The sequence below is a fragment of the Balaenoptera musculus genome, chromosome 1 (assembly GCF_009873245.2).
Source record: "Balaenoptera musculus isolate JJ_BM4_2016_0621 chromosome 1, mBalMus1.pri.v3, whole genome shotgun sequence".
In the NCBI taxonomy this organism is placed as follows: domain Eukaryota; kingdom Metazoa; phylum Chordata; class Mammalia; order Artiodactyla; family Balaenopteridae; genus Balaenoptera; species Balaenoptera musculus.
The window spans coordinates 28,455,225-28,476,057 of record NC_045785.1 but is presented as its reverse complement, the minus strand read 5'-3'; the positions used below and the strand labels follow the sequence as shown (position 1 = coordinate 28,476,057).

At 42.4% G+C, this 20,833-nt stretch overlaps 1 protein-coding gene across 10 annotated transcripts in view; it reads left to right on the top strand.

Moving 5' to 3' along the window:
• Positions 1-20,833, top strand: part of KIAA0319L (KIAA0319 like) — a 120,445-nt gene that overhangs the window by 81,866 nt on the left and 17,746 nt on the right. For 9 of the 10 annotated variants that reach the window (XR_005019183.1, XR_005019182.1, XM_036845588.1 and 6 more), the window contains exons 5-15: positions 180-281; positions 3,671-3,768; positions 7,038-7,125; positions 7,589-7,681; positions 9,523-9,655; positions 12,709-12,937; positions 14,125-14,248; positions 14,997-15,129; positions 16,886-17,034; positions 18,676-18,827; positions 19,195-19,333. Coding sequence is in view for 8 of the 10 variants with exons in the window: in XM_036845588.1 (XP_036701483.1) it covers positions 180-281; positions 3,671-3,768; positions 7,038-7,125; positions 7,589-7,681; positions 9,523-9,655; positions 12,709-12,937; positions 14,125-14,248; positions 14,997-15,129; positions 16,886-17,034; positions 18,676-18,827; positions 19,195-19,333 (1,440 nt within the window). In the remaining 2 variants the exon portion in view is untranslated. The remainder of the gene's footprint in view (positions 1-179; positions 282-3,670; positions 3,769-7,037; positions 7,126-7,588; positions 7,682-9,522; positions 9,656-12,708; positions 12,938-14,124; positions 14,249-14,996; positions 15,130-16,885; positions 17,035-18,675; positions 18,828-19,194; positions 19,334-20,833) is intronic. The other variant, XM_036845573.1, reaches the window with a different exon arrangement.

Sequence of the window (20,833 nt, the reverse complement as noted above, 5' to 3'; positions counted from 1 at the left end):
TCGGTGGAAAAGTGGGGGCACAGTCACGTTTCAGGGGATTAGAGAGTGGGTAAATAATGAGGAAATGAAGGCAGTAGCTGAATATTGTTTATAGAAGAAATTTGGCCACAAAAGGAAGGAGAGAATTGAGATAGTCTGGATCTAATTTCTTATCTCTTGTGTATTTTCTTCGTTTCCAGTTATAAAGGAACTGGTGGTATCTGCTGGAAACAGTGTCCAGATTACCTTGCCTAAGAATGAAGTTCAGTTAAATGCATATGTTCTCCAAGAGCCAGATGCAGGTAAAACATCCACTTATATTTGTGTAATGTTTTAATTCATAATGGAATCTACATACATTTACTCTCTGTAAAAGTCTTATGAGAATAAGATATAGCTTGAACATGCACAAATATTTATGTGATATGAGAGGCAATATAATGTTTTAGATCATGGGCTTTGATGTCAAGGCTGGGTTCAAATCTGAGCTCAGCCAAGTCATTAGCTGAATGATTTTTTTTTTAAATTAATTATTTATTTATTTATGGCTGTGTTGGGTCTTCGTTTCTGAGCGAGGGCTTTCTCCAGTTGCAGCAAGCGGGGGCCACCCTTCATCGCGGTGCGCGGGCCTCTCACTATCGCGGCCTGTCTTGTTGCGGAGCACAGGCTCCAGACGCGCAGGCTCAGCAATTGTGGCTCACGGGCCCAGTTGCTCCGCGGCACGTGGGATCTTCCCAGACCAGGGCTCGAACCCGTGTCCCCTGCACTGGCAGGCAGACCCCCAACCACTGTGCCACCAGGGAAGCCCTAGCTGAATGATTTTAAGCAAATTATTTAACTTCTCTAAGTTTCCATTTCTTTCTCAGTAAAATGAGGATAATAATCCCTACTTCATAAGGTTACTTTAAGGGCAAAATGAAATGGTATATAACGTACCTATATACCTCAGTGCCTAGCACATAGCTGATGCTCATTAAATGTTGATTTTATCATGCCCATTTAAAACTGAGACTCAGGTTAACCTGTTTATTTTGGCCAAACAACTAGTAAGTAGCAGATACAGAACTTGTAGAGAAGTTATTCAAGACTACTACTAATAGATTTGTCACGTAAAAATAAAGACAAGCCCAATGTAATATACAATATTCAAATTTATAAAATATATAAATTAGGGGATGATTAATTTATTACTTAAGAAAACTTTTGTAATATGCGCATCCCTTTAACCTTTGAAGTACATGTTAATATAACAAAGTTTGACTTATAAACACATATTCTCTTAAGATTATCTGTGACATGAAGTGAAGCATATGTTGATGGAAAATGATTGCATTGGCTTTGTGTTAACTCTCATTATAAGGTTAGTCAAGTAGCTCATTGTAAGGCTAGTTAAGCAAAATGCCTTACTGTATTCAGGATGGGGTCCTTCCATTTTAGGTACACATGTTTCCAACACAATATCCCTACTTTCTGGGCCTAGTACCGAATAGTGTATTTATGCAAAAAGTACTTTTCCAGAACCTAAATGCCCTCTCTGTTCTTTATTTCTGCCCTCACATTGAGTTTTCCTTATCAGTTCATTCCACCTTCCTATAGAGAAACATATTCCTTTCCTCCTCTGGGGCTAAGTTAAGGTGAATGGATTTGGTGGCCTTTGAAGATGCAGGTAAAGAAAGAACTGCTTTGAGCTGCAGTTGCTTCCACTCTTTTGTGAAAGATATCCTGGCTCTACTGTATTTTCTTTTCTAACCCCTATCTGCATATACATTTCTGTGAGTTGATATCACCTTGTATATCAGTATTCCAAAACACATCAGTTCAAAAACAGATTCTTGCAACTCTCCGCTCCCCAGTTTCTTCAGTCTTAATCAGATACATGAGATGGATGGTTTCAAACTTTGAAAGGTTGGGGACGATGAGGCAGGACCAGCTCTGCTTGTTCTTCATCCCTCTCATCTCCTATGGCAGCTCCTGCAGCACCTCTCAGGATCCCTCTAGGGTTCAGAGGCATGATTTGAAAACCACTGCCCTAAATCATTAAAACCAGCATTCTGTCTAACAGACTTATACTCAGTTGTTCCTACCCTTGGGCAAATTCCTGTCTGTAAGGCATAATTCGTCCCCTGAGCTTTTCTGTTCTAAGAGTATTGTCATTTGTTGAAATTTGTGTTGCTAGCCTTAGATGTTATAAAATTGTCAATTCCCAAGCTAGTGTGAGTCTGTTTTCTGTGTGGGAAAAAAAATTTCTAACTACAGTTCAAGAAATGTCATCTCTTAGCACCAGTCCTACTTCTACTTCTTCTTTCCTGCTCCTCACCTAACCTAACTTCTACGTATACATTTATGAGAGCTGCCTGGGGCTGACAACTGGCCAAAACAAAGCTAGTATTCTCTGGAGGAAGGAAGAGTAATAGATCTTGTATCTCAGGCTTATAAAGTAAAATCTAGTCTTAAGACTGTTTGGAGTTAAGTTCTGTGTGTTAACTTTAACTTTTGAACTCATGAAGTAAGAAAAAGATGACCAGTTCTCTGTAAGCATTTGAGACTTCTTTTTTTTTGCCTTTTATTTTTCCCTTTTTGGGTAGTAAATTAAATGAAACCTTCCTACCAAATCCCACCCTTTCCTAGCCATAAATGCATCTTGTTCCAAAAAATATTTAAGACCACTTTAACTGGGTAGGGATTCCATTTAGATAACAGGATTCTATCCTCACCCTACCCAGTCATACAGTCTGAGCTACAAATGAGGACCATTTAATGCTTCATTTGATCTTAATTAATTTCAGTGGGGCCTGTTTTAAATGGGCCATCCCTTACCACCTTCCGCAGTGTGTTACTTAGCTCAGCAGGAATGAAGTGGCTCTTTTAACTCACCAGGGTGTGATGACCTCAGTGAGACGAGCATTGTTAGCACTCTTTATTTATTTATTTATTTATTTATTTATTTAAAGAAATTCACGTTCTTTTGTTTATTTATTTATTTATTTATGGCTGTGTTGGGTCTTCGTTTCTGTGCGAGGGCCTTCTCTAGTTGCGGCAAGTGGGGACCACTCTTCATCGTGGTGCGCGGGCCTCTCACCATCGTGGCCTCTCTTGTTGCGGAGCACAGGCTCCAGACGCGCAGGCTCAGTAATTGTGGCTCATGGGCCCAGTTGCTCCGTGGCATGTGGGATCTTCCCAGACCAGGGCTTGAACCCGTGTCCCCTGCATTGGCAGGCAGATTCTCAACCACTGCGCCACCAGGGAAGCCTAGCACTCTTTAAAAAGGTATTTTTGAACCATGTTATTTAAAAGTCATTGCTGTTCTTTGTTGCAAAAGAAGTTTTGCAAGAAAATGGCCTTTATTCCCAATGAGTTCATCCGTAGTGGTTGGTAGGGCATGTATTTTCACTGGGATGCCATACCATGAGCAACCTGGTATTTTGGGGAGGATTGGCCGAAAGCAGCATGGGTATGGGGCAGGAATGAGCATTGCTGGGAGAGAGTGGAAGAAGCCCTAACTGTAGTTGAGTCAGCAGAATCCACCTTTTCTTTCAACAGAATGTTTGTTTTCCCTTTGGCTTTGGGGTGAAATCTTGAAAACTAAGGTCTTGTCAAGATTTAGAAAAATTTTGTTATTCGCAGGCTATGTGGTTGCCCTCTTTGTGTGTAGGTGTGTGTTTTCATGATTTTTGTAACTGCCCTTCTATAGGAGAAACCTACACCTACGACTGGCAACTGATTACTCATCCTAAAGACTACAGTGGAGAAATGGAAGGGAAACATTCCCAGATCCTCAAACTATCCAAGGTGAATTTGCCTCCTCTCATTTGCAGGGATGGGGTAGAGGTGTTGACCATTTTCTAACATGTATAATAGAGAATTTTCTGTCCACACTTAACTTAGGAACAGTCTTTCAGAAGCAAATCCTCCAAAAGTCTGGCTGGCTGACATCCAGTATTTGTTAGTGTGTGATTCTCAAATTTTCATTTATGGTGAGAATATTGTATAAGCATAGTGGTGATAGCTGAAAATACACACTAAACAGCTTTTAAGGGTAACATAAGGATTTCAGAATTTGGGAGATAAGCTAGGTTATTTGTGGCCACATGACTGTGTAAATTGGCTCAGTCTTTTTTTAGGATTCAGTGTAGTTATTAAGAGCCATAAAAATGTTCATATTCTTTGGCCAAGCAATTTCTTTTTCCTTCCTTCCTTCTTTCTTTCTTTCTTCCTTCCTTCCTTCCTTCTGTCCGTCCTTCCTTCCTTTCTTTCCTCTCTTTCTTTCAACAGCTGTTCATTGTATACTAGTTATGTGGCAGGTATTGGGGATTTACTAGTGAATTAATCATAATATTAACATTTAAGGAAAATACAGTCTAGTAGGTGCTACTGACCAGAAGCAGGTAGTTATAACAGGAGTACACTAGGTCAGTGCATGGGGTATTGAAGCCCTGGGGAGTTAGAGTAAAATTTCTTAGAGTTGGCCTAGTTGGGTCGTGAAAGGTGACTGGCTTACTGGGTAAAGGGTGGAGTTGTAATACCCCAAGCAGAGGAAGCAATATGCCTACTGGGCCAAATAATAGAGAGAAATGTGGGAAAAAGGGAATTTTATGTGGTTCATCCTGACTGGACCCCATGGTATGAGAGGAACAGTGGCACAAGTAAGTTGGAGAGATGCAGGTGCCAGATTGCACAGAGCCTTGTGTGTGCCAGAGTGAGGCCTTTGACTCTTATCCAGAGGGAATATGGTGCCTTTGAAAGGTTTTAAGCAGGAGAATGACATGTTCAGATTTTCAGTTTAGAAGGATCACCCTGACTGCAGATTGGAGGAGATAAGACTCAAACTAGGGAGACCAGGGAGGAATCTATTGAAAAATGTAGGTGTGAGATGATAATAGTCTGAGTGAAAAAAAACTAAATAAATAAAATAAAACTTAAAAACCACCTATTGAGCTCTTGCCATGTGCCAGAAACAGTGCTAATTATTTTATGCAGTTATTTCATTTAATCTTCCTAACAACCCCAAGATGTAAATATTAATATTTGTTTTACAAATGACGAAACTAAAAATTAGAAAAACAAAGTGGTTTGGCCAAAGTGTGCAAAGCTATTAAATGGTAGATTTGAACTGGAACTTTCCATCTCTAAGCCCATGCTCTTAACAACTGTGCTATGATGAATGGTTAAAAACTAAGGTGATGACAGTGTGAATGGAGAGAAGTGGGTGGATTTGAGAAATATTATGGAGGTCAACTTGGTGATCAATTAATTGGGTGGAGGTGTTGAGGAAGAGAAGTCCAGGATAATTTTAGCCTTTTGGCTTAGACACCTCATTGGATGTTGGTATATTTGTGGTGATATTTCCTGAAATGAGGAACATAGAAAGAGGAGCAGGTTTGGAAGAGGTGTGCAGATAATTAATTCATGTTGGGACAGAGTGAGTTTGAGGTACCTGTGAAACATTTGAGTGGAGGGACCAATAAGTAGTTGCGGGTAAGGGGCTAGAGATCAGGATGCAAGTCTGGGCTGGAGAGATAAATTTGTGCACCAGCGTCAAATAGTTGACAACTGAAGCCATGAATAGATGAAAACATCCAGAGAGTGTGTAGCGTGAAGTAATAAACGGATTGCAATTGGAATCCTGGGGAACACTGTCATTAAAGGTATGGAAGGAAGAGGAAATGGAAGAAAATGAGGAGTAGGCCTAGAAGTGAAAGCCAAGGAAGGAGAGCATTACAAGAAGAAGGAAGTGGTCAGAAATGCTCCATGCATTCAGTTAGTGTTTACCCAAAGGAGATAATTCAAAAGAAAGAAAAAAATCATTTTAGCTGAAAGATGTTCACCACAGCATTAGTTATAATAGTAAAATTTTGGAAACAACCCAAATATCCAACAATGTGAAATGCTTATGTGAATTATGGCACATTTATTCATATACTCTTCTGCATCCATTAAAATGACTATTTAAGGACTTCCCTGTTAGCGCAGTGGTTAAGAATCTGCCTGCCAATGCAGGAGACGTGGGTTCGAGCCCTGGTCCGGGAAGATCCCACATGCCACGGAGCAGCTAAGCCCGTGCGCCACAACTACTGAGCCAGCGCTCTAGAGCCCGTGAGCCACAATTACTGAGCCTGTGTGCCACAACTGCTGAAGCCCGTGTGCCTAGAGCCCGTGCTCCGCAACAAGAGAAGCCACTACAATGAGAAGCCTGCTCACCGCAACGAAGAGTGTCCCCCGCTCGCCGCAACTACAGAAAGCCTGTGTGCAGCAACGAAGACCCAATGCAGCCAAAACTAAATTAATTAATAAATTAATTAATTTTAAAAAATTAAAATGACTAAGAGACTGTTCTAATAGGGAAAGTGTTCATGCTAAATGAATGGAAGAAAGAATAATAAAAAGTTTGATATATCGTGATTTTAGCTAGGCCCTGAATACCACTGAAATATGAGCTCCTCAAAGGTAGGGACCTTATCTAATTCCTCTCCAAACCCCAAGCCTAGGACAATGACCACATATAATTGATTCTCAATACATGTTTGTTGAACAGATGTACTGTTTATAGCTCTTTTTTTGGATGTGGTAAAAGATTAGAAGGAAATAAGAAAAATGTGATTAATTGGGGTGTTAGGACAATGGGATTGTGGGTGATTTTTTTTTATGTTATGTTCGTACAGTTAGTGGAAATCAGGAGGGGGAAATATTCAGATATTTGAGAGCTATTTGGTGTTTTTACAAAATGTTTTTCTTTGCAGAGATGATTGTTTTAATTTCATAACTGTTAAGTAGGATGGTTGGACCCTTAATGTTCTTCTGAAAAGAAAATGGGAGTACAGAGATATTGAAATCCCTTCTGTTGTTCCGAGTCAGCTAGTAATGAGATTCACATGAAAAGCTATGGTTTTTTAGTTTATAATTGTTTCATATCTTCAGCTAGTTTACTTTCTCCATTTTGGAAATGGTGCAAGAAGAGGAGAATTCAAGAAACAGCATTGGAAAATTCAGATATATATGTTATTTTAAATATAATTGCTGCTGTTTGTGGTTGTCTAAAAGATCTTCTCTCACTTCTGCAGCTCACTCCAGGCCTGTATGAATTCAAAGTGATTGTAGATGGTCAAAATGCCCACGGGGAAGGCTATGTGAATGTGACAGTGAAACCAGGTATGTTACCCAGCCCTGGCCGTGTCTCCACTGCTCCCTCTGCAGGATTCCCAAGGAGATGGAGATTTGATTTTAGGGGTTTTAAATTCTCATTCTTTTTTTGTAATATATTTACGTATTGGGCAATTCCTAGTTCACAAAGCTTGTTTGTTGTCCACCTCTGCTCAGCTTGCTTGAAAGCAGGCAGTTGCTGCTATAGTACTTCTGATGTAGTAGATAGGACATGAGCATTGAAAGAATGCGCAGGGCATGGCCTTAGCAGTCATCAGGTTTAGAAGAGGCTTTAACACTCCCAGGTGTCTTAGGTTAGAATGGCAGCCTGATCTTGTGACTTTCCCATTTGGTGATGCTCAGCTCTCAGTTATGTAATAGAAACTGACTTATGCTCCACCCAGATATGGCCTGCTTCTCCTATAATTTATAAAGACCCTCTTCCAATTTACTGTGGGTCATGTTCTTGCAGAGCCCCGTAAGAATCGGCCTCCTGTTGCCATTGTGTCACCACAGTTCCAGGAGATCTCTCTGCCAACCACTTCTACAGTCATTGATGGCAGCCGTGAGTACTTGTCTAGGCATGATGTTTTAGAAGAGCCTTCACTGTGTACTGGTAGAAGGTTTGGGGCCAGCTATGTCTTACTGTCATACTGTTTAGGCCAGTCTTCTTGGCCGTGTTAGGGGAAGACCAACCATCTGAAGCAATTGATTAGGAAGTAAAAACCAGACAGGCCCTGTTTAAAATCCCCGTTGGCCTGTCTGCAGTAATAGTTCTGCCCTGAGATGGTAAGAAAGTAGGATTATTCATGTATTTAGCATTATTTTAGTTGAAACTTGCTGGTTTTCAAATTCGCTTGCCTGGAGTTGCCATCCTTAGCTATGGAAACAAAGCTCCTTCCTATCATGACAAGATAAGTAACTGAGAGTCTTGACAAAGAGCTCTCACTCAGCCATCACTGCCTAGCAAGATTCTCGTCAGCCTTCTCCTGGAGAGACTCACAGAATGGAGCACACACCCCTGCCTGGGCCCATTGTTAACATGTCACCCTTCAGAGTAGTGTCACCTGATGGGTGACATGAGAGGATTTCTGGGCCTTGGCTCTGTGTGTGCAAGAGGTTTTGGGCCTGTCGCCCTCCAGCATTGGCTTGGTCTCTCTGGAGGCCCGTTAAGGCCCTGTCACCCCTGAGTGTCTTGGCACAACAGGGGCTTGTGGCAGAGGCAGCTGCCGCTTTAGCAGAGGGATCTCTAGCGGGTTAAACCTTTCATGTAGGTGATTCTGGCCAGAAGAGGAGGACAGAAGAGTAGCAGGCCAAGAGGAAGAGGCAGAATAGGAAGAAACACTTGTGAGAGTGGCAGAAAGGGTTCACTTAGTACCATTTTATTTTATATTTTTGATTAGATCAAAGTTGAATAATATGTAAAGGTACACAGTGAAAAGAATCACTACCCTCCCGGTCTCCCAACTATCCAGTTTTCCTCCAGACAACCAATGGTATTATCTTATGTATCTTTCCAGAGATATTTGATGCGTATATGAGAAAATACATATACTGTCCTTGTGACACACATTACGCACACTGTTACGTACAGTGTTTGTTTCTATATGTTGGAGAATTTTTCTGAATTAATACATGCAATACTTCTTCATTCTTTTTTTCCTTTAATGATTACATAGCCTTCCATGATATGAATATATGATTTCATTGTATGAATATGTACTTGTTTTCAATCTCTATTGATGACCATTTAGATTATTTTTGACTTGCTATTACAAATAACGTTATCGTGAATAATCTTGTAAGCATGACATTTAACACAACTATTAAATGTCCTACAGATACACAACACAAGTGCAAGTATATCTGAAGGATTAAATTCTTAGAAGAGGAATTACAGGGACAAAGATAAATTTTCCCAAATTGCTCCTTATAGATGTTGTATCAATTTATGCTTCCACTATGACTTATGAGGGGGCCTCTTTCCCCACACTTTTACCCACATAATGTGTTGTGAAACTTTGGTGTTTACCAATTTGAGAGGTTAAAAAAATGCTATCTCAAGTGTAATTTAAATTTGCATTTCTTTTTTAAGTGAGGTTGAGTATCTTTTCATGTGTTTAAGACCTTTTGATTCTCCTTTTTTTATACATATACTTAATACAGTAACGTTTTAACCAGAGGTTGCCTGTGTTGGAGTCCTTGGAAAACTACGCAGTGGAATATTCATAGAGAGGCAGAATGACCCAGTAATCCGAGGGAAGAAACACTCTGGAGAGATAGTCTGTAATTTCATGAAGTTTTCCTAGCCTCAAATCTCTGGGTAGTTGCCCTGGTTTGTGTAAACTGGATAAGTGCTAAGACCCAGTGCTCTCATGCTGTAACTGATATTTCTTTATGTTCAAGAAAGCACGGATGATGATAAAATCGTCCAGTACCATTGGGAAGAACTTAAGGGACCTCTGAGAGAAGAGAAGATTTCTGAAGATACGGCCATATTAAAACTAAGTAAGCTCGTTCCTGGGAACTACACTTTCAGGTAAATCTGGATCCTTCAAGTTTACCATAGGCCATTTTTTTCCCCTTGTGGGTTTTACATTCTTATAGGAGTCACTCTGACAGATGTCAAATTCCCCGTAGAGTTGGCTGATAATATAGCCTTTGGTTCTACTGGTTCTTTGAGCCATGTTGTAACTGTGGTCACAATAGTGATAACTTTTTAGGGCAAAGGTCCTTGCATAATAGATCAGGATCCACACAGCTAATCCTTCTCAAAGCCTTATTTGGCATATATCCAAACCTTTTTTTAGAATTTCTGTCATTAAGTGAAAGGGCCCATCTTCCTTTGCCTTTTCTCTGGAAAAATCTAGAAGGAATCTACTCTCATCTCTCCCCTTTGGGAAATGCTTCCTCAACTTAGGATATATCCAAATCTTTACTTTTGACTTAGTGGTTTATTTGAATATGATTTGTAGCATCTTTCTCTGTTGGGGCTTTTCAGAGAATTTGATTCAAAGTCAGTTCTTTTGGGAACTAGTGTTGATATACTAGACTGTGATTAATGAGTGTGAGGCTGACCCTAGAGTAATCCTCCTTATATTTGCATTATTCATTGTAGGCTACGAAGCACTCGTACGTGTCACGCAAACACCATATGTACACTATACCATCCTCATTTTACATCTGAGAAAAATGAGGCTCGGTGTATTTACTAACTTCTCTGAGGTCACACAGCTAGAGCTGAAATGCAGATTTTCTAATCCCCAAGTCAGGACTCATTCTACTCTGCTCCTTGACTTGGCCTATATATATTTTGTTTATGCTTCCTTGAATGCCCTTCTCAATCTGTTGGGGCTCCGCCTATCTTTAAGGACCTCCTCAGTTTTCTGTGAGGCTCTCTGAGATCCCTCCAGAGAGGAGAGGGTATGTCCCTCCTCTTTCCCTGTTGCACTCAGTGCCTCTATGTGGTGCCTGCCATGGTGCAACGGCTTGTTCATGGGTATCTGTCTTCCCCACTGGATCTGAGATTAATCACGTTTTAGACACTACCAGAGACGCAGCGAGGAATGTCCTAGCACAGCACCTACCATATAAATAAATATACAAGTTCTGACTTAGCAGCCCTCTCATTGTCTCAAGACTTCAAGTGAATGAAGGGTAGCTGCCATTACAACAAGGTAGGAGCCTTCTCACTGAGTTAAAATGGAAATGTGAGTTGGTTTTCGCCTTGGATTTCTAATATAGGAATTTTAACATTTATGGAATTTAGCCTGGGCGATGATGATCCGTTTTGAAATAGTAACAATAATAGCTACTGCTTCTTGAACATTTACTGTTTTAAGTACTGTTCTGAGCTCTTTGCACGCAGTAGCTCATTTAACCCTTGTACCTGATATTATAATGGCTCTTATTTTACAGATTAGGAAATATAGTCACAGAGAGGTTAAGTAACTTGCCCAAGGTCACACAGGTTGTATGATTCCAGAGTCTGAGCTTTTAACCACAATGTTAACCTAGAGCGTTTTGGGTGAATGGGATATCGGGTGCAGTTCTTTTTTTCTAAGCCTCAGTCCATGAAATGATGGGATTGGGTTTGATTAGCATTAAGGTCCAATCTGTTTGATTCCACTTACCTTTTCCTCTCCCCTGCTTTTACATGGCAGTGGCCTCTTTCCCCAGCCCTGTGGTCAGCTGCTGTTTGGTTCCAGAACTTTTGCGTGCAAGCCAGGGACTGTCTAAGTTGAAAGTCAGCGTAATGGGCAGCTGCCATTTTGCCATCTGTCTATAACTTGCTTTTGTTCTGAAATAGGAGACAAATAAGACATGTTAAAAAATAAAAAATAAAAAACTGAAAACAGAGAAACTGGAAGGAGAGGAAAACTTCTGTGGATTTTTCTTTTTCAGATGTTTGCTGATTTGCACATGTCTGTGTGTCTGATTTTTTGTGTTCTTTTTCTAAAGGCTGTAATATCAGAAGTCCCCTTAAGACCATAGGTAAAAAGTGAGATTGTGGGATAAAAACCCCACAGATGTCTGGCTCTTTCTGTGCCTGGTTGTGAGATTTAAACAAACGACATGTCTTTTATATGCTTTTCCTCTTTCTGTCAGCAAAATGGAAGCAGCCCAAACCTCCTTGCTTGCTTATGCTCACATTTTGAGGTGGCAAGAGAAGCTTTAGGCTGTTCAGCTGGAAGGCATCATTTAGGTAGAAGCCTGCTCTTACAAATGAACATTTTTTTTTCTCTTGCAAATTCTTTTTCACACTGGCACAAACTGTGGGATGCTTGCGTAGGAGAATTCATTTCCATCTCAGGCTCCTATCTTACTGGAGCTAGCCCTCCTGGTCCATCCTAGAGGCTGTCTGCCCAGGAAGTCCATTCTTGTGCTGTGTACACAGCCAAAACAGGATGATGGGAGGAGAGCCTGCTGCAGTCAGAGCTTGCTTTATTTAGTGTAGCGTCTTTGAACCCCATAGGAATAGTGGCCAGGGATTATTGCTTCTTAAGACTTGGTTCTGGGCTTTGGAGTCAGAGAACTGGGCTTGCATCTTGGCTCACTGTTTAGCTCTCAGCAGGTTTCTTACCTCTCTAATGCTTCTGTAATAGTGAGGTTGATGATACCTATTCTATATGATTGTTGTGTGGGCCAGATCAGACAATGCTTATTTATAAAGGTCCCAGCCACAGACACATGCAGGCAGCAGAGTGAAATGGTGCTAGAGATATATTGTCTAGATTTAGATCCTGACTCCACTATTTTCAAGCTTTCAAGCTTGGGCAAGTTACTTTACCTCTTTTTGCCTCGGTCTCCTCATATGTATAAGGAGTAAAATGGGGATAGTACTTTATAGAGCTGTTGTGAGGATTGAATGAGATATAAAGTGCTTAGAACAGTGCCTGGCACACAGTAAACCCTCAGTCAGTGTTAGCTTCTAGTATTATTCTAAATTTCCAAAAAGAATGGGTTAGAATTGGTTACCGATTGGTAATCCTGCTACATTGGTATTTTTTAGCCTTGATTTTCATTTCTTCCATGTTTATTCCTCTTTCTTTAAGACCATCCCTGATTGCATTCCTCTCTCTTTCCTGATAGCTTGACTGTAGTAGACTCTGATGGAGCTACCAACTCTACCACTGCAAGCCTGACAGTGAACAAGGCTGTGGATTACCCCCCTGTGGCCAATGCAGGCCCCAACCAAGTGATCACCCTGCCCCAAAACTCCATCACCCTCTTTGGGAATCAGAGTACTGATGATCATGGCATCACCAGCTATGAGTGGTCACTCAGCCCAAACAGCAAAGGGAAAGTGATGGAGATGCAGGTAGGAGGGAATAGTTTCTGTCTTTTCTTGCCCAGGGAATTAGAGCTGCTGGACTGGGTCACCCATCCAAGGCTTATTTTTCTCCATCTTAATAACCAAAGTCAGATTAGTGAATAGAACATTTGAATTTTTTAAAAAATCTAGAAAGATTAAGGGGCCTTTAGTTAACATATTAGCAAAAACCTTATCTTAAATGTTTAGTACTAGAGGAAAAGACTGGTAGCTGCTCTAGGATAATTTCAGGGAGTCAAATTCTTTAGAAGCTACAGGGGTGCAAATTTTTTTTTTAATTAATTTTTATCGGAGTATAGTTGCTTTAAAATGTGTTAGTTTCTGCTGAAGGGTGCAGAAACTAACACAGTGAGCTCTATTACAAATTGGAGGAGATTGCCTGACTAGATGGTGAGCATCTTCTCTCTGGAGATATTTAAGAAGAGACTAGATCTGTCACCAGGCAGGTAACGTAAGTAAATGAAGAAAACTGGATGGGGACTGTGGCAAACCGGAGGGCGTAAGCCCTGACCAAAGGGGTCAGCAGCCCTCCAGTCAGGCTGGTTGTTGCCACGCTGGAGTACCGTCCCCGTGTTGCTAGGTCCTCCAGCTTTTCAAGACAAGACAGAAACCTAGACTTCTATGTGAAATTTTCCAACTTTTAAGAACCCTAAGGCCAAATAAAATGTCTGCAAGGTATTAGGTTAGGTTTCTCCTCTGTTGCAGAATCTGTACAGACCTGTAAGGGCACGCACAGCATTACAAAGCATCTTGAGTCATTGCTGCCATGTTTTATCGAGGCAGCTTTGTTAGGATCACGCTGTGTGGCTTCAGTACGAAGAACATTGTTTTGTAAATTGTGTTATTTTTCTATATGTTCATGGTTTTCTTTCTGCTTGGGTCATAGAAATGGATCTTGATTATCTCTGCACATTTTCCTGTACTCGCCTACCTTGTGAGAGCTCTGACTTTATTTGAAACTGTTGCTGTGTCAGAGGGTTATTTCCTTGAAGGGTGAAACTTTTAACAAGATGTCCCACAGTGTCTGATTGAGCATTCAGTAATTATGTTGAATTGGGAGGTAATGGCCCACTACCAACCTAGGTTTAGAAAACTGGGTAAACCATTTAGACCAGAGTAGGACTTCTTGTATGATGTGATTCCGGGAGCCCACTTGTCTGTATTTATATACCCAGGGTGTTAGAACACCGACCCTGCAGCTGTCTGCCATGCAAGAAGGAGACTATACTTACCAACTCACAGTGACTGACACAATAGGACAGCAGGCCACCGCTCAAGTGACTGTTATTGTGCAGCCTGGTAAGTTCTAACCTTGTGGTGCAGGCTCTTCTGTTGGCTGGTCCCTTGGCCCTTGTGGGGAGAAGAGGGCTTGGGTTCTGAGCTCTATGAGGGTGGAAGTGGGAGTTACCAATCCACCAAGCCCCTGGCAGCTGCTATTGTCCATTCCCCTAGTGCTTTCTTCATAGCTAGAGAGAAGGAGTATTTCACAGCCTCGCTTGTGCCCTTGCTCTTGGCTAGTTATTGTGCCTTCAAGGGGAGCTAGCAGATAGAGTCTCTGCCAGCTCAAATCTTACTATGTCCTATTTTTTTTCTTTTTTTTGGCTGCGGCTTGCAGTATCTCACTTCCCCAACCAGGGATTGAACCCGGACCACAGCAGTGAAAGCGCCGAATCCTAACCACTAGACCACCAGGGAACTCCTCCCACCATGTCCTTTAAAGGCCAGCTTAAAGCCCACTTCCTCAAGAAAGCCCTACCTTATCTTTCAGACCCTCTCATTTGAACTCCTATAGCATTATACTTCAAATTTAGCATGGAACTGTAGCTTCATTATATTCTTCCATGTTCCTTCAGAGTTGTTTTATACGTTTCAGTCTTATATTCTTCATGCGAGCTCCCTGACCATACCCTTACCTCACACAGTATCTGACAGTTCTATGAGTGGAGAGGCAGAGTCCTTGAGGCTTCCAGAACATATGTCCCAATTGGTTCCTCTCCTTTCCCAGCGGGACTGCCTGCTTTTGAACTCCAAGTCTCTTGTCTTCTAGAAAACAACAAGCCTCCACAGGCAGATGCAGGTCCAGATAAAGAGCTGACCCTTCCCATGGATAGCACAACCCTGGATGGCAGCAAAAGCTCAGATGATCAGAAAATTATCTCATATCTCTGGGAAAAAACACAGTGAGTATTGACACAAAATCCTTATGTATGCAAGGGCTCCAGACCTTTGAAGAGCAAGGTTTTATTTGCTTTTAAGAGTTTACTTTCTCTTATTAGCTTATCCAAGGGGGATTACTGAGAAAGAAATATCTGCAATCCCAAACTTCAACTCTAAGAAAAATATAATTTTTGTAAGAAAAAAAAAAAGAATGCTTACCATTAGCTGTCCCCAGGTAGTACTTTGTGGTCCTGGTGCTTTTACAGGTACAATCCATTTGCTGAAATGCATAGTTTAATTACACTTGAGAGGCAGGATGGAAGGGGTAATGGAGCAGAAAAATACTGTTGCTCAAAATTAATTGGGTAAGGCTGTCAGGGGGATGGGACAGAGCAGCTCTTGAGAAGAATTGAAAATTCATTTCCAAAATGAAAGCATTACTCTGTTATTGTTTCCTTGAAGATACCATATACCATTTATGTCAGCCAGAGGCCAAAGGCAATAACCAAAATAATACTAATTAAATTGGAATTACCTAATCGAACCATTCCTGGTTCTCACAGTTTCTTTCAGCTCCTTTAAACCATAACAAATGGAACTCAGATTATATGCAGGATCCCACAGGAAGCGATTCCAAGGAAGAGTTAAAAGCATTCCCAATTTCCAAAGGTAGCAACCATAGGACAGACTGGGTTTTTTGTTTTTGCTTTTGTTTTTGACTAGGATGTTAGAGATGGGTGGGGAGGGGCTGTAATTTGACTTGTAAAAGCACTTGACTTACGATTAGTGAGTTGGATTCTAGAAAAGATTTTCCTTAGCTTTCGTTTCTATCTTTTGGAGAACCTAATTTTCCTCAACCCAGCATGTTTTAATTATAACTGTTTATTGAAGATACAGCAGATAAACCTTTTAGTTGAGTTTTATTAGTGTTTACAGCAGAAATAATCCTTAGCATAGTTTCTTGGAGGAGAATCTGTTTCAAGAGGGGGCTGCTAGGGTCAGGGTTATACATTTAAACAGCAAAACAAAACAGAGCAAAACCTGGGAGTCTACAGGTTTCTCTGGTTGTCCTGCAGTGTCAAGAAAAGCTCCGAGGCATTTTGACCCTTGAGCAGAAGGGCTTTCTGGTACATGTGCAGTGTTGTGCCTACACGCTGGCCCAGAGCTCGCTCACCTGCTGCAGCGTGAGGCCACGGGGGAGAAGGAAAGCTACGGGGCATCCTGGGTCCTCTGTGGCCCCTGTCCAGGAGCTGGAGGGAGTTTTGCCTGTAGAACTGCTAAGAAGAGGATGGTTTTTCCCGGAGAGTTCCTCTGTAGCTTTGGCCCACTTCCTTTCCCTGACTTTTCAGCAAGAGGGAGTTTGGCATGTGATTAAGAAATGCATTTTGCTTCTTTTCTGGCAAGAGCTGAACCAACCACTGGGCCAGAAATGCTTTTCAGAAACATCACTCTTAAATCATTCTTTTGATCAGAGACCTGCTCAGAGCACTTTCTTCCTTTTACTGGAGCAGCAAAGAGTTTGAATGTTCTAGAAGCTCTTACAAAGGATAAGGCTAGATATGTTTGAAAGCTGGTGAATGGAATTTTCTGATCAGCAGGTAGCCTGTATTTTGGGGCCAAATGACACTCTGTCCAAATGGAATATTTTTAAACATGCCCTCTCAAGGTGTGAGAAACAATAGTTCATGTCTTAGCTGAGGCAATAATTGTCTGCTCCTGCGGGGACAGGAGAGCAGTAGACAGGTACAACTCCACCCTCTGGTTTCTCTCTTTGTCCAGGGGACCTGACGGGGTACAGCTTGAGAATGCTAACAGCAGTGTCGCCACTGTGACTGGGCTGCAAGTGGGAACCTACGTGTTCACCTTGACCGTCAAGGATGAGAGGAACCTGCAAAGCCAGAGCTCTGTGAATGTCATTGTCAAAGAAGGTACCTCACTGCCTTGGGTTGGTGCAGCAGCCTCTGGGTCAGATAACTGAAGAATGCATCATCTCTTGTTTGGTTGCAGAAACTGATTAGAGACAAAGTAGGGAAGGAAGTTAGAGGTTAGGGTAGCTGTTAGTTGCTTTTCTACAACAGCCTTTGAGTGAGCAACTTTTTTTTTTTTTAAATAAATTTTATTTATTTATTTTTGGCTGTGTTGGGTCTTCGTTTCTGTGTGAGGGCTTTCTCTAGTTGCGGCGAGCAGGGGCCACTCTTCATCGCGGTGCGCGGGCCTCTCACTATCGCGGCCTCTCTTGTTGCGGAGCACAGGCTCCAGACGCACAGGCTCAGTAGGTGTGGCTCACGGGCCCAGTTGCTCCGCGGCATGTGGGATCTTCCCGGTCCAGGGCTCAAACCCGTGTCCCCTGCATTGGCAGGCAGATTCTCAACCACTGCGCCACCAGGGAAGCCCTCGACTTTTTTTTTTTTTTTAATTAATTTATTTATTTATTTATTTTTGGCTGTGTTGGGTCTTCGTTTCTGTGCGAGGGCTTTCTCCAGCTGTGGCGGGCGGGGGCCACTCTTCATTGCAGTGCGCAGGTTTCTCACTGCGGTGGCTTCTCTTGTTGCGGAGCACAGGCTCTAGGCACGCGGGCTTCAGTAGTTGTGGCACTTGGGCTCAGTAGTTGTGGCTCACGGGCTCTAGAGCGCAGGCTCAGTAGTTGTGGCACACGGGCTTACTTGCTCCGTGGCATGTGAGATCTACCCGGACCAGGGCTCGAACCCGTGTCCCCTGCATTGGTAGGCGGATTCTTAACCACTGCGCCATCAGGGAAGCCCTGTATTTTTATTTTGCCTCTGCTGCTGGGGTTTCTGTGACTCTCCTGCTGGCTACAGTGACACCTGCTGTCAGACCTTAGAATGACTGCCCTGCACTGTAGCTTCCTATGCGCATCCTAGGAGCATGCACGCTGAGGCCAACCTGAGCACAAGTGGATTGGCCTTGCTCTGGTTTGCAGGCACAGTGATCAGTGATGGTCTTGGGAGAGGTCTATAAGCTGATGGTAGGAAAAACTATCAGATATGCAGGTGATCCCCAAACACAGTATACTGAACTCAGTGAGTAGAGAGCACACACTGAGTACACAGAGCTGCAGGTGGGGCCCAGAATAAGAAAAGTGTCGCTCTTCTTTTTCTCTATTAAAGTGCTAAGGAAGGAGTCAAAAAAGATGTTCAGAGAATAACATTTTCAGCCATATTTTGAAGATAATTTGTGGTATCAGCTGATGAAACCTGAACTTCAGGGCTTTAATCCACTTTAGGCCTTCGTTTCCAATCATCATATATCCCCAAGCAGAGAAATGGATTCCTTTGGGGGAGGCTGCTATGAGAATACAAGAGGAAACTATACTTGTGCCTTCTACTGTACTGATGTCAGGGGAACATTTCTCTGGGTGGGACTGGAGCCTCAGGACCTGTGGCACTGGTGGCGTTAACTCTACACTGTTAGTTGCTGGCATGGATAAGCACTTAAAACAGTTCTCCATTTAAGATAATTTTGAAGTTTAATTTCCTTATAAGCATCACGAGAAGCATTTCTTCTTTTTCTGAATGTTACATTTTTTTCCATGGTTTCTCTTTGTTTAGAAATGAACAAACCACCTACAGCCAAGATAACTGGGAATGTGGTAATTACCTTGCCCACAGACACGGCAGAGCTGGACGGCTCCAAGTCCTCAGATGACAAGGGGATAGTCAACTACCTCTGGACTCGAGACGAAGGGAGCCCAGCTGCAGGGGTGAGTGTGCCAGCAGGTGGAGAGCTACACAGGTCAGTGTGGTGCGATGAGGAGAGGAGGCTGAGCTAAACACTCCAGTACCTGTTTTAACCAAGCGGTCTCTTATGTCAAACCTGGATTGTGCTCTGAAATCCAGGGAGGTTAAATGACTTGCTTAGGGTCACCCCTCAAGCTAGTGTGGAACAGAATGTGATTCTTTTCCCTGATTCTGGTTGCTGTGGGCTGTAGTGCCATCATAGGGCAGGAACTGCCCCGAGTCAAAGCCGTCTAGCCCAGAGGGGACTTAGTTATGACAGATGCAACAGCTGACTCCACGAAAGGAGTGTGGTTTTGTTCTGCCACACAGCCATGTCGTTCAACCCCACAGGAGGTGTTAAATCACTCTGACCACCACCCTGTCCTCTTTCTTTCCAACCTGGTCGAGGGAACCTACACATTTCACCTGAAAGTGACTGATGCGAAGGGTGAGAGTGACACAGACCGGACCACTGTGGAGGTGAAACCTGGTGAGTTCATTTAGTGAGGGGTTGGAGTGGAATTGCTGGATCAGCCTAGCAGGGCCTCGATCTTGAGACCCTTCCCCCAGCATGGACAGAGCCAGATGGCATATCCAGCTTTAAAAAAATCTAGAACCCCCAAGCTAAGAACTCCTTAGAGACTTTCTGTTCTAACAAGACCTCTCCTACCCACGCAGAAATACGGACCTCCCCCTACTTAGCTCAGATGGAGAAACAGAAACTCAGAGAGGGCAGGGCTTGCTCAGCTTCACACAGCAGTTGTGTCAGAGCCAGGCCTTTGGGCCCCTACTCCAGCACTTTCTCTACGTGTGACTGATGAGAGAGGACTCAGTGTGCTTTGGGAATCTGAGCACAGGAATAACTTGAGTCATGATGTCTTATCAGCACCCAGCTGCAGAAAATGATTTATTTTTGTAAGTTGAGCCTCAGGCTTTATCTGACAACCCCCAGGGAAGGTAAAGTAACTGGCATCCTTTACATTTTTAAGATTTGCAGAAATAAAATTTCTTTCTTAAATAGAACCATGTTTTTGTTTTGTATCGAGGCTAATTTGGTAATAGGGAGGAAGTGAGTACAGGGTGAGGTAGAGCTTTATAAATTCCTGAACAACTGATGAGAAGGTACTAACTTTAAACCTACTCTTTATTATCTAGGCCAAGCTAATGTACAGATGTCTTGGATGGGAAGGGATCTTGGCAGGTCTTCCAGTCCTTGTCCTACCTCTCGGAAGGACAACAGCCAAGACACTGTAAAGTCTCTTCTGTGTTTAAAATCAGATCACAGATAGTCTACTAATTATATAAATTATACATCAGGACAGGCAAATGGTGCATCCAAGTACGTGAATAGGTATTCTGAATAGTCACTTTTAACTTGCAAGTGTAGAATAGTCTTTAGGACTTAATCAAAAGTGTAAAGCACAATGGTCTTATAGTTCTAGAGTTGTAAAAACATCGTCCAGCTGTGATGTTGTTTTAAGGAAATCCTTGTTTCTTGGCCGCCTGTATTTCCTTTGTGTTTATGGTTTTCAACACTGTAGGGCAGATGCATTCCCATAAGATTGTTGAGATGGAAAATTTCCCTCCCATTGTTGTAGACAAAGTACAGCAAGTTACTGAAAATCAGATTGGATCAGGAGAGATTGCTAGATACCTGCCACTTGGCCTGGAGAGTTCAGCAAAGCCAACTGGGCAGAGACTTTTAAAATAAACCTTGAAGTGTTTCTCTGTTCCCCACTTCCTTCACTAAACCCCATCACTTCGGCCTGGTCCCCAGCACATGTGTGGTAATTGCCAGGTCGGTGTAGAGACCAGGAATGCTTCTGAAGCTCTCCAAGCCAGCCCCAGATTGCTGGGGACGAGGACAAAGCAATGGGGGATTCACTGTTGTGCCTTTCCATTTTGAAGGAGGGCAGTTGCATTTCTGAATGCTCTCACCACATTCCTGGGCCAGAGCACATGCACAGTGGCAGGTCTATGTTAACTCTCC